General features: G+C 41.4%; 1 protein-coding gene across 1 annotated transcript in view; it reads left to right on the top strand.

Annotated features, from left to right (window-relative positions):
• The window catches only part of ppm1h (protein phosphatase, Mg2+/Mn2+ dependent, 1H), a 30,204-nt gene extending 12,635 nt beyond the window's left edge, over window positions 1-17,569 (top strand). The window contains exons 4-10 of the mRNA XM_055037507.1: window positions 2,868-2,980; window positions 3,112-3,196; window positions 4,588-4,706; window positions 10,115-10,178; window positions 11,678-11,785; window positions 13,727-13,878; window positions 15,259-17,569. Coding sequence (XP_054893482.1) covers window positions 2,868-2,980; window positions 3,112-3,196; window positions 4,588-4,706; window positions 10,115-10,178; window positions 11,678-11,785; window positions 13,727-13,878; window positions 15,259-15,406 — 789 coding nt within the window. The 3' untranslated portion in view covers window positions 15,407-17,569. The remainder of the gene's footprint in view (window positions 1-2,867; window positions 2,981-3,111; window positions 3,197-4,587; window positions 4,707-10,114; window positions 10,179-11,677; window positions 11,786-13,726; window positions 13,879-15,258) is intronic.
• The last annotated feature ends 90 nt before the right edge of the window (window positions 17,570-17,659 follow it).

Below are 17,659 nucleotides of genomic sequence, written 5' to 3' on the forward strand. Positions count from 1 at the left end.
TTTGACTAATTAGTGAAAAAATTATTAATCCAGTTAATTACCTGCCACTCTGTCTGTCGCCTGGGTTTTCCATCATTTACTGACAGCCATTTCTCGTCGCTTCGTGAATTATTTCTTTCCATTTTATGCTTTTGAGGTCATAGCTTTTGTTTTTTGTTTATTTTCAAAGCTACAGATAGAAAGAAAGTGGTTTAAACGTTGCTTTGAGGGCACGAAATCCCACCTTAATGTGGAATCAACAAACTATGAAATATAAGATCAGCTCATGATTGAATTACTATGAAAATGTCCCATTTCACATAGAAACGCACCGATCAGGGTTTTGACTCCCAATATCGATTAGGAATTCTTGTTGCATTTAATGAGCAGGAGGAAAAGAATCAAACTGTTCAGTGTTTAAGTTGCGAGAGCAAATCAATAGAGAACATCTGCCAACATCAGTCACTGGCAAACTAACTGATGGAAATCATTAATTCAGTGATGATCCTAAATGCTTGTGCACAGCTTTTTGCGTGTTCCTCAACGCAAAAAGGTTTTTTTTTTCTCTCTGAGAAGCTGAGATGTTCTTTTCCTTGATGTTTCAAAACCACAGTTCGTCTCGGCATTAGTAAACCATGATGCAGGCAGGTTATGAGCCGGCAGATGAATAAAAAGTTTTCTGGGAGTACTTTATGATCCGGAGTGTCTCCGTTGGACTTCTGCCTTCTTGAAGCGCAGTGAGCTTCTTTGGCCACCAGGGGGCCTCTCACATCAGGATCTAGGGAAGTGCAGCTCTTCTACCTCCCACATGGAGACAGTTGTTTACAATGCCACCAGGAGACACAAAAAAAGCACCTCCACAGTATGATGTTGCCACCACCGTGTTTAGCAGTGGGGATGCCGTGTTCAGAGTGATGTGCCTCTGTTGCATGTTTGCCACATGACTTGTGATCTGTGATATTACTATTGCAGTTTGCAGACTATTTTTGTACAGTGGCATTGGGAACAGCAGAATAAATGCAGATAATAAATCTTCTTTTGCCCAATTTGTTTTTCACGGGAACAACTTGACACTTGAAGCTGGTTGAATATTTGCAAAGCCTGACTTTGTCACCATCAGACGATTAGCCGTTTAATCCATTGATCGGTTTTAAAAATTTGCCACATTCTGCATATTTTCCATTCAACCACTTAAGCTTTTTCTTATTAGAAATACATTAAAACATGCCAATAAATACTTTTGATTCCTTTCTCTTTTTTTTACACAAGAAAATAAATAAACATTTTGTTGCCTAAAATGCAACAATATAATTTTTTTTTAGTGAACGCTTGATCATTTTTAGCAAAGGATGCTAAAAAATACTTCTGATATCAACATGGTAAAAGCTCGGCCCTTTCTGCTCAGCAAAACATCACTAAATTTTAGTGATTATTTGTCATTTACGTTTTGCGTTAACTTATTAAAAATTGGGCAGCAAAAGGTTCTTGAAAAGAGATTTGATTTACAGAATCAGAACCGGGTAAAGCTAAAATCTGCAACTTGAGGAGTTCTAGGTATGACAAATTTACAGACAGAGATGTTTTTTCCATATTAAATGCAAAATTTCTACATTGTTTGTGCAGTTTTGGCTTATTTGCTGCTCTAGAGGTGTTATTCTTGCAGTACATTACCTTTTGTCAGGGCCTCTGTACACCTGCTATAGATTAATTGATTGCTAAATTAGTTGACGATTTTTTTTTTGAATAATCAATTCATCATGATTAATTTAATTAATTGTTTCAGCCCTACTAAGTCGATTTGTCATTTTCTTTGTTCAAAGATTCTGCTTTCTTGGATTCTTGTTTTGTTCTCTGTAATTTGCAGTAGTAGTTTACTTATATGTGAGTTCTTTGTGGAGGTTTTGTCATTTTTGTCTTTAGATGTAATAAATGCATCTACAACAGTGGGCTTGCACCAGTGTGTGTGCGTGTGTGTGTGTATGTGTGGCTCACTGTGGATTCATAATTCACCCGGGCTGGAGGACACACTCGTTCACCAGCCCACCACCACCTCCTGCCGACCTCTAACCCACCAGGCAGTGGAGTTCTTGTCAGGAGTACAAGAACTCCTGATATCAACATGATATCAGACGGCCTCCGTATCTGGGGGAACTTTCATGTACCGTGACACACTGGTCACCTACCGGAGGTTCAGAGGGCGGTACGCTCCAACTGTCTTGTGCCGTCACATGCACTTCAGAGCATTTTCAGTCCCTTTTGATCTGCCGATTGTGACAGAAACGCCCCGGGGGTCCAATTATATTCCTGGGACGTCTCCCTGCTTCTGTTTGGGAATGATTAAGGCGTCAGAGAGAGCTGACAAGGTAGCTGTGGCTCATATATTGGCTGGTGCTTTGATTAGACCACTGGCAGGGCAATTATTCATCTAATTAATGGACATGTGTTTTTATAATTTATAAATTTTATTAATTATTTTGGGGTTAATTATTATTATTATTATCAATAAAGACTAATTAACTGCTAGAATAAGCAGCAGCCTATGTAAACCTTCAGTCTCTGGATTCCCTTTATTCAGTAGCTGCTTGACTGAGACTGAGGAATGAATGAATGAATGATAAACACATAGAGGTAGTTTGAATATTAGCACAGCTGGGTTCCTACACAGTCTAGGAGAGGCTGGATTCCATCCATCCATCCATCCATCCATCCATCAATCCGTCCGTCATGGAGTTTTGACAGAACCTGTAGACATGCTGACACAGAATGTTTATTGATTGTTCAGCTTTAATTCTTAACTCTCTTTGTCTAAAAAAAAGAATGTTTAGCATAAACCAGGAAAACTTGTCCAAATGACGTGCTTGCATCCTGTGTGTGTGATGGTGTGTCAGGACGTGCAGATCGAGAAGGAGAAGGCGTCCTTCAACATCTCAGGAGGCTGCACCGCTCTAATGGTCGCCTGTCTGCAGGGGAAGCTGTACGTCGGCAACGCCGGGGACAGCAGGTACGACTCACTCCCTCCAACCAACCACGAGTTCTAAAGCGCGCCACAAGCGCTCATGTCTGCTTGCACTTTGCCCAACCGTGTCTCCGTCCGTCTGGCTGAACAGAACTTTGTCTGCCTCTCTCCTTCAGAGCGATCATTGTACGAGCCGGGGAAGTCGTTCCCATGTCGTCGGAGTTCACGCCGGAGTCGGAGAGGAAGCGGCTGCAGTTTCTGGTAAGAAGGAATCAACCCAAGCTCTGGTGGCTTTATAGCAAACCCACCAGAGTCACCGACGTACGGCTTTCGCTCCTCCTGGACGAGCATGTAGCGTCAAGAGAGAATAATTTGCATTCTGTTGTGGCCGTCTGCTACAACCGACTAGGAATTTGAGCGCACACACACAAAAACACACACAGACACACTAATCCAAAAGTCTGCTACATCAGTGGCTTCATGTAGCTGAGTAACACAACAGAAGAAGCTCCGAGCTTGTTTAAAAGCAGCAGAATGAAGGAGTATATCCAGTTAGTCACAGCGAAGGCTCGGCCAATAGCAGAGGAATGACAGGGCAGAGTGTGTCATCTGGAGAAGGAGAACAGGGCGTTGTTGGCTGATCTCCCCCTACACGAAGGTGTTGCAGGTAAACGGATGTTTGTTCTACGAAGAGTTAAAACAAAAAGTTAAAATCTGAGGGTGTTTTCACACCTGCTAGACTGGAGACAAAAATTGCAACGTTTGTTACATTTTCAGGTAGCGCGGTTCGCGTTCCCACCGCACTGTCAACCAAATCAAACCCGTCACCTTTCCACCTCCGGGTCTGTGGCGGCGCCACTCCAAGAGCCACTGAGAGAAAGAACATAAAAGCCTCTGAAGAAGACATGATCTCAACTTCCTTCTTCTCAAAATGTAAACAAAAATACAGAAGCGTCGGGTTTTAGCGATTGTTGGATTTATATTTATTTATTTATTTTTGCCAAAAGATCACAAGCCATTTCTCTCGCCAGCGCTAGGCTCTCACGATTGTTTTGTTTGGTTGTATTTACCCAGAATGCCATGAGCTATCGTCCACTTCCTGCTTTTTTGATCCGCACCCTGAAATAACAGCAAAATCAAAAACAAACAAATTTTGACAGTGGTAGGAGAATATAGGAGGGTCAGGAAAAGGAAATGGACCAAGCACTGAACCCTGTGGTACTCCAAAAGTAACGCGGGAATCCAAATGTACATTTATCATTTACGTGACCGAAGTGGAATCTGTTGGATTTGTAGATAACAAAGGAAGATCGTATTGTAGTAACACATCTCGATTGTGAGAAAGTTTTTCAGGTAAATGTTTGAATTAGAGTATCTTTATCCAGTAGTATCTGTTCAGATAAATCATATCTAAAATCCGAGATCTAATCAAACGGATCGATCGGGTGCAGCACGCAGGCTGAAGGTTTAGATGAAGCTGCCGCATCTGAAAGCTCAACTGAATCAAAACAGTTCAAACAAATCAGGTTTCACAGTCAGCTCCGATGCGTCCTCATTCACTGAATCATCTTCAAGGAGAATCTTTAAACGTTTTCCCAGCCCCTGGTGCAGTGTCTTCCGCTCTTAAGCTTTTCTCTCCTCTCGTTTCGAAGGCGTACATGCAGCCACACCTGCTGGGGAACGAGTTCACACACCTGGAGTTCCCACGGCGCGTGCAGAGGAAGGAGGTGGGGAAGAGGATGCTGTACCGGGACTTCACCATGTCGGGATGGTGGGTTTGTTTCAAGACTCGTCGATTTAATGCCCGTTCCTCAGAAGTGCAACCTCGACAGCTTTCTTGCACTTCGATGACGACGTACAGAATTTGAGTACATTTAGTCAAATGCGAGATAAATTTGAATTAGTTTGAATTTATGCTTTTATGTTTCTCAAGTCGGTTAATTTTTCTCTGACAATTTAAGGCTGTCATCCGTTTCTTCGTATATAAAATTAGAAGAGGGCGAAGTTTTCTAAGCCACCCTTCAAAATAAGAAAGACAAGAAAACATCACTTCAAATAATAACCATTTTCTGACCAAAACGCACACATTTAACCAGGCAGAAGGAGACGGAGCACGACGTGGACGCTGGTTCATCTGGCCTCCGTCCAGTCAGGAGGACGGGTCGGGGGAGGTGGAGGCATCCTGGAGTTTCCATAATAGATATTAGATGCTATCTTTATGCCGTGCCATCTGTTTTTTTGGGGGGGGAGGAAAAAGCCACAGAGATGGACATGAGGAGCCCAATCTCTGCTTAAAGCAGGCAGGAAAAACCTAGAATTAGAATTATTTTCAAGATCTGGATACGTTAGAGATGTTTTTATTTCTAGATGTTCTTCCTTCTTTTCTACAACACTTCCTTCCATTCTTCCCTGGCTTTCTGCCAGGTCTCTCATTTTTTCTTTCATTTCCTTTTTGCCATTCCTTCAGTGATTCTTTTTCTTCATTTCTTCTTTCTTTCCTTTGTTCTCCTTTGGCTCCTATTATCCTGCCTTTCTTTGCTTTGTTTTTTCCTTCTGTCCTTCTTTTTTTCCATTCCTTCCTTCTTTCCATCTTTTACTTTCCGTCCACATTGCTTTTTTTTATTCCTGTTTTTCTTCTTTGGCTGCTTCTTTTTGGCCGTTCAGTTTTCTCTTTCATCTTGACCTCGGCAGAAATCTCTGCAGCAAATTCTTTGTGAACTTTGATACTTTGAGAAACTGAACCGAGTCATTCAGTTTCTGGAAAGGTCAGAAGGTCAACAGCTGTAAGAGCTGCTAGTAGGTCGATTGCAAAACATGTTTTGTCAGATGAAGCTGTGATTAAACTTTTCGGATATTGTGCAAAGCAAAAGATGAGCATGTGGATAAAAACTTAATCCACCTTGTTAGGTACAGCAGAGGACTTGTGATGCTGTGGGCCGGCTTCTTTTCCACTTGTGAGTCATCCTAACAAAGTCTCTTTTCTGCAGTATTATCAAGGTGAGGATACCAGGAAGGAAAAGCTTCCTTCACCTTCAGACGCTTTTCTGGAGGAGTGATAAAAAAATTTTTAAAAAAAGGAGTACCATCCGTAAAAAGTGAGACACAGATGTGAAAATGCAGAGGAACAAAGGCCGCGGTGTGTGTCCCACCTGCAGGAACACACACCGCGGTGGCGGCGGAACGGAGGAGACGAGCAGGATTATTTCCGGTGCCTCCTCATCGCCGCTCCCGTTCGGTGGCTCGGCTTCGCCTCGGCGCATGTAGGTCAGCGTTGCCGGGCCCAGAGGTCTCAGCCTGCTTGTCGTCTCCGCAGCGCAGACTCTTTGTGATGTATTTTTAATCAGGTTCTTCCCACAACCCAGTTCTGCTGCGGCTTCGCTGCTCAAAATGCAAGATCAAACAAATTCAGGAACTGATGAGAAACAACATCGCTGATGTTAATCAGTCTGGAAAGGTCAACAAAAAGTCACGTTTCGAGCAATTTGGACTCAAAAATTTTGATTCGTTCATGTCCAAATTGAACATATAAAGGTCTCATCTGTGAGGTCACAGTCAAACTCTGGGTCCTCACAATATTTACAGGAAAATAAGGATGCAGGAGCTTAAAGTTCCCGGACAAAACGTGACAGGTATGCAGTGTGATGCAGGTGTTGCGCGTTGGAGAACATTGGAGAACAAACGGTATCATGGACCAAAACAACACAGCAAACGAGTGATGAAGAAAGTTGAGAAGAGGAGATTAAATCAGGCTAAAAAAACATTTATTTGACCGGATTTGAACATCTCATGTTCGCTACTGAACAACTCCTGACTACAAACCGACCAAGACGTGGCGGTCAGATTAGAAAATTGCTCACCATCTGATGGAGAAAAGCTTGAGCCATTTTGCAGCGGAGGCAGAAAGTTTCCATCTCTCGCCGGGCCGAAACGATTAATCAGATTAATTGCGTTGAGTCGATCATTGAAATAATCATCAACTAATTTAGTAATCGATAAATTTGTTAACTCTAAAAACGCAATTTGCTGAAAGAAAAACCGATAAATTAATCAGTCAATAGATGATCTAATCTCTCAATGTCCAAAGTCTGGTAGAGGCCGTCTTTGAATGCTTTGCGTCATCGACACAATGTGCATGAGTTTGTGCTTCTGACGTAAAAACGTTGAACAGACAAGGCACTGTAAGATGGTGTAGTCATTGTGATGGATTCTAACTAGATGTAATCACAGCTCCTCTCTCCCTCCGGCCTGAAGTCGCCCACTGAGGAGGAGACGGTCAGCCCTCCTCCCCACTCAACTCACCTCTGGTTAGTCACGCGCTGCTGTGGCTCGGGCTGCCAAACAGCCGTCGAGTGTGAAAACGCTCGGCGTTGTGCTCGGACTCCCCAGCTGCTCGGCAACTTGTGTTGCTGGTTTTGCGCTCGGTGAGGGGAACATCAGGGTTCATCTCGCAAGACGCGGGTCTCAAAATGGACGCCGTCCTCAAAAGCTCTCCAGGGAGGTTTGGTCCTTTTAAAGTAGATGCCGTCAGTCTTACGTAACATCTACTGTTTTTGCTCGGAGCAGTCTCATTCTGTTGTGCTCGCCTTGATGGCCTGCGCCGCTCCGAGAACTGCTGAGTGCAGCGTTTTTAGCGCTCGCCTGAGTTGGAAACATATGGGCTCTCTGAGTGAAACCAGCAGTGATGTGAAAACCATCCTGCTCTTGTGTTTCAGAGCAGCTGAAATGCATTCGGCATGGGAGGGGCGAGGCTACGGCACGGTATACTTTATTTATAACAGCGAGGCCCAAACTTTCCAGCTTCTTTTGACCCAAAACGTAGGAATAACCCAGACTCCTGCTCAAATGGAAAAGCATTTTTGCCGAGCCAGATAAAAACCGGTGCGACGACAACTCGATTATCATCGGCATGTTGCTTTTATTATGTGAAAGCTGTGAGGCATCCGACTTTTCTGGTTGCTAATTTTTGGACTTTTAGCGTTTTTGTGCTATTTACATTTCTAAAACATTCTACTCATTCAGAAAATTCTGGCTCTGGCTTTCGGTATTGATGTCTGCTACACTCTATGAAACATTAAGCTTTCTGTGATTGTTTTTAGCCATCTTGAAATAAATCCTGCCAGAGCTTTGTGCTCTTTTACAGCTAAGCTGCTTCCACATACTTTACACTGCATTCCAAATTATGCAAATTGGATTTAAGTGTCATAAAGGTTACATTTTTTGTTGTGCCATTAAATTCATAGATGGTATTGTGTGTCAGGGCTCTTTGAATCACTATAATTAATTTCAGAGCTGGTTGATTAGTGTGTCTGATGTGCTCAATTAATCAAATCTACTTAAGAAGGATGTTCTACATTATTAATCAGGCCACAGGTTTCAAGCAATATGGGAAAGAGAAAGGATCTCTGCTGATGAAAATCTTCAAATAGTGTAGTGCTATTTGACAAAGTATGAAAACAATAGCTATTTCATAAAAACTGAAGCGTTATCATCGTACTGTGAAGAGATTTGTGGCTGATTCAGAACAAAGATGGGTTTGTACAGATAAAGGCTAAAGAGGAAGGTTTCTGTTAGACAAATTCATGGGATTAAGAGAGTAGCTGATAAAATGCCCTTAAAGTAGCAAACAGTGATTTGAAGCTGCTGGTGCCTCTGGAACCTCGAGGTGGAGGATCCTCCGGAGGCTTGTGGTGTCTGAGCCGACTATTGGGCCCCTGGCCAGGGCTCACAAGCAGAAACTGTCTCTGTGGGCCCAGCCGTACATAAAGATTCATTTTCAAACAGACTTGTTCACTGATGACTGCTGTCCAACCCTGGATGGTCCAGATGGACGCGGTCGTGGATTGGTGGTGGATGGCCACCACGTCCCAACACGGCTGTGACGTCGGCAAGGAGGTGGTGGAGTCATGCTTGGGGCCCAAATCATGGGGAGAGAGAGAGAGAGAAAGAGGCAGAGACGGCTGGTCGGCCCCTTCAGAGACCCTGAAGGTGTGAAAATGACCTCAGCAAAGTATTTGGACTTTCTGACTGATCACTTTCTTTCATAGTTCAAAAAGAAGAGCCGAACCTTCAGTAGGAAGATCATCTTGATGCATGACAAGGAATGCTGCAAGGAATACCACCGTGTCATTTGCTGCTTTGGGCACAAAAGGGGAGAAACTCATGGTGTGGTCACCATCCTCCTCTGACCTCTGACCCTATTGAGAACCTTTGGAGTTTCCTCAAGCAGAAGATCTGAGGGTGGAATGCAGTTCATATCAAATAGCAGCTCTGGGAAGGTTTTCTGACATCCTGTAAATAAATTCAGGCAGAAACTTTCCACAAACTCACAAGTTCAATGGATGCAAGAATTGTGCAGGTGATATCAAAAAGGGTCCTGTCTTATCATGCAACTTGGTCTTTTAAGATGTTTTTGATTGGAATAGATTTTGATTTTGGTACATGTGACCAACTTAATGCTGCACATTCAAAGAATGACCGTTTGCAGTTCTTTGTAATCCATAAAATGTTTAGAAATCTGCTGTGCATAATAATTTGGAACAGTGTATTTTGAGTTTTTTATTTAAAAAAAAAAACTGTTCTCATGGGGAGCTTTGTTCTGTAAAATTTGATTTATACAGTAATAGTTCATGACTTGAACATTATACTGACCATCATTTGCATTAACCTTTTAAGAAAATCTGAGAACATATCACCTGCACAATACTTTGGAACACAGTATAAATTAGAAACGCCATTCAAAGTTTCTAATGTAGTTGTGCCCTTTGGCTACTGCTGCATAATTCAGATTTTTCATGTCTTTTACAGTTTTCTCAACATCCCTCTTCAAGCTTTTGGTTGCATTATGCTCGTTTTTCAGGGGAAAAAAAAGAAACCGTGGGTTGCTTTGGTTGCCAAGCAATTGAGCCACAGTGATCCCCTCTGGCTTTTTGAGAATCCACAAGGTTCCCAAACAGATGATTCCAGCATCTTCCCTGTGTATTCAATATGTGAAACGTAAAGAATACGTTTTTACTGGCTTGTGTTGCTGATTGTCTTTGTGTTGTATGATTTCGGCAGATGCTTTTATCCAAACTGACTTAGAAATAGGGTTAACAATACAGCGCTCTTAATGTCAAAGCTGACATAAAGCTACTTCAAATCATAAGAAATCCATTAACGCATCGTCTTTCTCTCGCTCAGGGCCTATAAAACCATCGAGGACGATGACCTGAAGTTCCCTCTGATCTACGGCGAGGGGAAGAAGGTAAGCGTTGCCCGGCAGCCTCTCGCTGACAGTCACTTCCGCTGCGGTGAAAGCCTTGTCTGTAAGCGAACCTCTCCGCCTGGCATCGTTCGGGGCAGCAGGACTCATTTGTGGGCTTATTTTTCCAACATCAGTTGCCGCCTGACAGGACGGTGTTTATGTACGTGGGGATAATGTAGCTGGAAGAGAGCCAGAGTTGAATGAAAGCACTTTCATGTGTGCCGCTTGCTGCAGAGAGGAACCAATGAAAGTTGAGAAATGTGACTTATGTTTCAGCTACGTGGCTCTATGTATACCTCCTGAGCCCTTTTTGTCAAATCGTAGCCAAAAACTTTAATCAGTCGTTTTTCAGATTTTATGCCTTAATTCGGAAGTTAAAGGAAAAGAATACTTTTATTTATTTTTTATTAAAATCTCAAATCTTGTATTCAGTCCTGCTGTGTTCGGTGATTTTCAAAACCACCGCTTTGTTCTAAATAAATTCCAACTGCTTCATTTTTTTAATCGACTTATTTAGTAAATGTTGTCAGCCTGTGTTTAATTAAATCTTACTATAAAAATATTTTCTTAGGAAAACTTGGTCGACAAAATGACCCAGGGATTTCAGGTTTATCGGAATGTAACAGTGGTGCTCCCAAGAGGTGGGCTGAAGGGGGCCACAGCCCCACTGGAAAAAAAGCTTGGCCATGTTAAGTTCATGCAAAGGCATAGTCATGTTGATCAATCAAGACATAAATATAAAACCCAACATATATAACAAAATAAATCTAAAAAAATAATCCTTAGTATTGATGGAAAAGTACTAGTTCCACTGGCAGGTTATTTCACTGTCAATAACACTTTCTTGCTGTATTTATTTATTTATTTATTTTAACTTGTGTAAGCCTAAGATTTTTACTGTTCACCCCAAGAAGATTTTTGTTGCGGCGCTACTAGAACGCAAACATTAGATAACGAAAGTATGGAGCAATTTTATTGGCACTTTGGCTCAGAGTTTAAAAATTGCAGTCATGCGATCAGCGCATTGTTCATTCCCTGCTGCTTCTCCCTCCTGGCTGTGACGTCGTGAGTACAGTGCAGCATACTTGAGATGTGTTGAAAAGGTCAAAGCCAGATGAGAAAGATGTGAATCTATTCCATCAGCGGCTCTGCTGCTTTGAAAGGTCGTAGAAAATAACCATATGGTACATATTTATATTGGTATTCTCAAATATGTTGTTTGAAATTTCTTATTTCTAAATAATGAACGACCACTGGTGACTTAGTTCCTAACTGTGTGGTCTGTTCTTTGTCAGACGTGCGTAATTTATCCTGACCTTTAAAAATACAGATCCAAAGCTCTGATGATCAGAGCCGAGTTCACGAGTAAAAGGTTTCCTGGAAGGCTGAGCCTTTCTCTGACGGCTCTGAGGCGTTTTAAGTTTTACGTGAAACGAGGAGACGAAAGAAACGGATCCCGGATGGTGGCCGAGTAACGCATGTCTCTGATCGTTTTGCAGGCAAGAGTGCTGGCGACCATCGGGGTCACGAGAGGCTTCGGGGACCACAACCTGAGAGTTCACGACTCCAACATTTACATCAAACCCTTTCTGTCCTGCTGCCCAGAGGTATGCCGACTATTTCCACGTCTCTTATCTTTAGCAACCTGCACAGTCAGGTCGATGAATCGCCTTATCAGCTTTTAGCTACCTCTGACTGTGTAATATAGACGGAATCAACTTACTGGATTTAATTAAAATCAAAATGTTCCTTTTTTTGTAGCTCCAGTCCTTTAAATCCTTTAAAAATGAAACTTGTGTCAAGGTAAAATTGTAACCAACAAGTCTCATAATTAAAGCTGGCTTTTTTTTATTATGATAATATAATAAATAATAATATTAATACTGTCTGTCATGAATTCCTGTTGCTTCATGTATTTATATTTATAAAATTCACACCATTTCTCAGATTTTTGGGCACAAATAATTTTTTTCTTTGTCTAACTTGGATTTACAAGTGAAACAAAACTTTAAGCTTTACGCAGACAGTTCTACAGGACTGAACTGTACTGAAAAAAGACTGACAGGACCTGCACGCGTTTGATGAAACAAAAATACGCAAGGTAACTACAGAGCTGAAAAGAGATAAAAAAAAATTGTTTATGAAAAAAAAAAAGAAACAAACCTTGACTCTGGAAAGTATTTTTTGAAACTTTTGTTTTTGTTTTAAAAATATTTTTCAATTTCCAAACTTTTTCACTCTCAAATAAAAGTTTTTTTTTTTTTTTTACAAAATCTCTGCCCCTAATTTATCTCCGTAGATACCAATTATAAAGGCCCCTTTGCATTGAAGAGTGTGCACTCTAACCCTCCCCACAGTCCTTTCCCCTCGTAGCAAAGACTGCACACGATTGCATTAGTCACCAAGTGACCTCTCTCCAACCTCGCTCCGCTGCTGCCGAGTTCAGGCGCAGGTCAAGCCTCGTTCATCTGAGACGAGTCGAGACGCTTCAGTGAGAGACGTCGTTCTGAAGATTCAGAGTAATGTTTTAATTGGTGCTGAAAAACAGTCAGCATGAGGTGTTCAATTGATTTGTTTGTTTTTAGTTTGAACATAAGATTCGATCTGAATCCACAAGAGAGCTTTTTGCTGCTGTATTGAGAAATCCAGGAATTATTGGGTCATCTGTGTTTTGTTCTGGGAAGCCTGACTGAAGTCATGAGGTTCACTGAGTAACCCAGACAGAGGGCCGTCACATTTCTTTATCTATCTTCACAGCGGCTGAGCGCTGAGCTCTTTTCTCGGCTGCGAGGTCGTCTGTCTGCTGTGACCCTCCCTCCGGATCAGAGGGATAAAGGTCGTGTGGGCAGAAAGTTTACAGAATAAAAATTCTTTATTTTATTGTATTTTATTTTTTAAAAAAAGGCTCCTTGTAGTTCTCATACAGGAATTCAAAAGTGTTTAGAAGCTGTGCAGCATGCTAAATATGGCATTTACAGGAACGTGTTCTAGTTTTTATCATTTAAAAATGGAAAAACACTGAAATTTTCACACCTTTTACAAGGGATGTCCAAAATGTGGCTCGTGGGCCCTTTTGCAGACCTTGAAATTATTTTGTGCGGCCTTCTACTATTTAGAAATTATTTAACTTTTTTTTTTTTTGTGGGGGCATTGGAAATTTTCACTGACAAATTAAAATCTTAAAATAGAAAACACAAAAAATATTTTTCACTAACATGTCAGTGGACTGGAGCACAAACCCCCAGTGAACTTTGTTCATCTTGGCTAAACACAGCAACTGTTTCTGAAGACAAATTGACCTATAAATAATTTTTCATGATTTAACTATGCATTAGTAAGCATTTGGAGCTTGCATTGCTGTTTGGTGGTTTGAGCCAAATTCAAGACAATATTTATGTCGGACATAAGATGGGAAGTAAATCCACTCAGCTTATGTTACTACTATGAGAAATAGCATAATGCTGTGGCTGTTTACTGTATTTCTATTGAGTTTTATTCTAAAACTTCTCAATCTCCACTCTTGCCTTTCCCCCCTCGTCCACCTCCAGGTCAGAGTTTACCCCTTATCGCAGTTCGAGCACGGACCAGATGACGTTCTGATTCTGGGAACCGACGGCCTGTGGGACGTCCTCTCTAACCAGGAAGTGGCCGAAGCGGTCGCCGGTTTCCTGGCGAACTGCGACCCAGACGACCAGCACAGGCACGTTCTTCCACCCCGACCCGACTCCCTCCCCCCGCGCCGTCCTGTCCTGCCCCGGTCCGAGCGCAGCTGCAGCCAGTCAGGCCTGAACTTCTGCTCACCCCGGTCTCTCCTGACAGAGTTCATCTGGCTCAGATTATGCAAAATTTTCAAAACATTTAGATTCACTATTGGGGAAAAAGAAAAAAAAATTACGTTTCTCTAACGTCTTTTTAGAATATTCCTCTAAGCACAGCTTCACACTTTCAATTAATTTTTTTTAGTTTCCAATGTGATTTTTTTACTCATTTGTTTTGTGAAACAATTGTATTTATCAGGATATCACCTTGAAACTCATTTTAATTTTTGGCCACGTCACGGATCATGAATGTTCTTAACGGGTTGGTTTTGCTGGAGAATATTGATAAAATCCAGTTAACAAACTGCTAAAATATTATTAAATAGACATGTCTGCATTTGTACAATTAAACAGTATTGAACAGAGATTTTTTTCGGTTCCTGCGAGATTTTGCAATTGTTTTTTGCAATATTTTGTGGTGTTAATTGCGCTGTGGTGGTAGGCGGGACTTTTTGTTACTTGCCGTATCGATCGGATAAGGCTGAGTCAGCAGACTAGTAGAAGTAAGAACTACTGCCACCTGCGGGTGGGAGTATGCAGAGTTGGGCATTAACTCAGCTAATTTACTCCAGCAACCTTTTGGTAAAATTCCTCTTTGAGGAGTAGTTTAAGTTTAAGAGTGATTTTTGTTTTTACTTGAGTAATTTAATTACAAGATAACGCTACTCTTATCTGCGTAAAACTCCATCAAATGAAGAACAAGCTTGTTTCAACTAAAACTTCATTAGACACAGTTAAAGTTTCATAAATTTCATATTAATTCTGTAAAAATATTTCTTTTCCTGATCGTCACTATGTTATTTACATGAGCCATTTTAATTTTGGGCTTTAAAATACCAAAACTGTCCACATAACTTTATACTTTGATCCATCCGATGACATCATTTTTAAATATAAAATGGTCGCTGTGTTGATGAGCCTCTCCGTACTTGAGAGGCCTTTTAATCAAATCTGCGATAAACTCGCGATCGTTCATTGGCGCGAAATAGAGCGAGGATCCGTCCATTTCTACTGTCACAGAATCGCAAAAAACTGAGACAGATTGATGAAATTTGGCAGTAAACAGATAAAACCCACATTGATTTGATTGACGAGATCATATTTAAGTTCACACGTCACCTGGAAGGTTCCGTAAACGCGTCCCTCTGGAGTCCGGTGGGCCACGTCAGATGCTGCGGCGGGCAGGATGTTGGCCCTCGGGCCTCCAGTTTGGCACACGGCGTATCTACGCGGCGTTTCATTAATCCCGTCTGCTTTGACAGGTACACAATGGCCGCTCAGGACCTGGTCATGAGGGCGCGCGGCGAGCTGAAGGATCGCGGCTGGAGGATATCCAACGACAGATTGGGTTCCGGAGACGACATCTCCGTCTACATCATCCCCCTCGTGTACGGGAACAAGCAGAACTAGCAGAGGAACAATAGACAGCCCAAAATGTTTTCCTCTTTTTTGTTGTTTTGTTGTTGTTGTAAAAACATGCGGATTTCCGGGAAGGATCCGTTTCTTCTTCTCCGAACTTGGATTTCTTTCTGTGGTAAAGAAGAAAACGAGAAACCAGACAAGGAAAGGAGCGGCTGATGACTTGAATCTTTTTTTTTGTTTTGTTTGTTTTTTCTTTCTTAAGTCTCGAGGAAGCCATCTTTAACTGAGACTCTCTGGCGGACGGCGCGGTGACGCGCGTCTCAGGACCGCCGTTACTTCACAGTGCACAATATTTATAAATGTGATGCGTGTAAATACCAGCACAGCGTTTGACAAAACTGGGATTTGTGGAATATTTGTATGATGTACGAGGAAAAAAAAAAAAAAAAGGTCTTGGCACTGAAATGGAGAAAAATAAAATGTCAAATCATTCGGAGTCTGTCAGCCAGGTTAGCGTTTCGGTGAACTAGACTTAGCAGAACTACAATTCCCGGCCCAGGTTCGACTAATCGAAAAAGAACGAACAAAAGGCCTCTTTCTGTTGCACTTTGAGAACTTTCTGTCTTCCTCTTCCTCATTCCTTTCACTGACGGGTGCCTCCCTCACGAATTGATTAATGTTTTTTTTTTTTTTTCATAAAGTTCTTCTAAATGACGCTGAGTGGACAATCACCTTCCACGTCTACCATCACTATGTTGTTGTTGGGTTTTTTCCGTGTTTCTGTCCAGGTTGAGTTTTGTGAGTGCAAGAGGAACTTCAACTTAAAGTGCCTTGGAAAAGTATTCACACCCCTTGAACCTTCACGCGTTTTGAAATGGGCAGTCACACAAACTTCAGTGTTTAATGGTGATTATTTGTTTTTGTTTGCCTGTCCTAAATCATCACATATGGGAGTATATGTGGACATACATTTTCACCTCTTGCAGCGTATTCCCAATAATATTTAGATCTGGACTTTGACTAGGCCGTGCCAGCCCCAGTCCTAATTTTTACCTACGCGTGTTTGTTTTCAGATTGTTGAGTATGATGAATATTTTTAATTTAATTAGGCTGACAGCAAATTGCTTCTGAAGCTAGTGGGTGGCTGCGTAAGTTTTATTTTGCCGTATCGGGAGTAAAACATGTCGGAAAACATGTTTGATATATTAAGTTTGTGTTTAAAATGTGACCAAAAGTGAAAAAAAAAAAAAAAAGAAAACTTTCAAAGAGTGTGATTAGTACTGTACAGCACCAGAGGTTTTTTTGTTTGGATTTTTTTTCCCGTCCATATTTCCATTTTATTGTTTTTATGTGGATCTCGTCTTGGTGTTAGCCGCTGTGTACATTGGTGTAAAACGCGGGAACAGAGTCGATTCATTGAAATGTTAAAAAAAACTCCAGCGGACGCTCTTCTGTCGAGGAACAAAAACATGCAGTTTGCAAGATTTTTAAAATCAGAGGATAGTTTAAAAAAAAAAAAAGGTTCAGTGAATTTAAAAAAGAAGAAAGAAATCTCAGAATGAAATTGTTCTGATTCTTTGTTGTTTTCATAGTAAAATGTTACATTGCATCTACTTTTGTTTCCCTTCACAAATCCATTGCCGAGTATTTAGTTGAAATGTGTTTTTTTTGCAGTCTCAACCATAGATTTTTGTAAAAAAAAAAAAAAAAAAACATTCTTAAGATCGGTTAAATGGTTTCCTTGTGTTTTAGGGTTACCTAATTGCTGTCTCTTTAAAGGGACCACACATTGAGTTGGTGGGGATTAAGCTGCAACTTTGGTGTGATTTTGAGCAGCTCTGGTGGCATAAAATATTCAAAGTAAAATGTGAAGTGCCTTCCTTTGCTGCAGCAGGTGTGTAAGAAAGACAATAAAAGAGGCTACAGTCGCTCTGATTGGCCGGTTCGGAGTGCGAATGAAAGCAGGTCAGGATACAAGAGGCCTTGAAAGGACGATTAAAGGTTTCACACCGTCGGCCATGGAAAAACACAAATGAGATATTCCAGGAAGAGCAGAATGAGACGCTACTTTTGTGGAAGAGCAAAAATGTCAGAAACCGCACAATAATCTTTTCTAGCCGTCGGTTTAGTTTGAGTTTTTTCCCTCACATTTTGTAATTTTAAAACCACTCATGTTTTGTCACATTTCAAATAAAGTGGCTCATAATCAAATGATGTGGTGCAGAAAATGGCGAGTCACGCAACAGAACCAGAACCCATAACCGAACCAGATGAGTTGATGGTGGACAGGAACCTGTTTGA

Source organism: Poeciliopsis prolifica, unplaced genomic scaffold (assembly GCF_027474105.1).
Source record: "Poeciliopsis prolifica strain line A6 unplaced genomic scaffold, Auburn_PproV2 SCAFFOLD001, whole genome shotgun sequence".
NCBI lineage: Eukaryota > Metazoa > Chordata > Actinopteri > Cyprinodontiformes > Poeciliidae > Poeciliopsis > Poeciliopsis prolifica.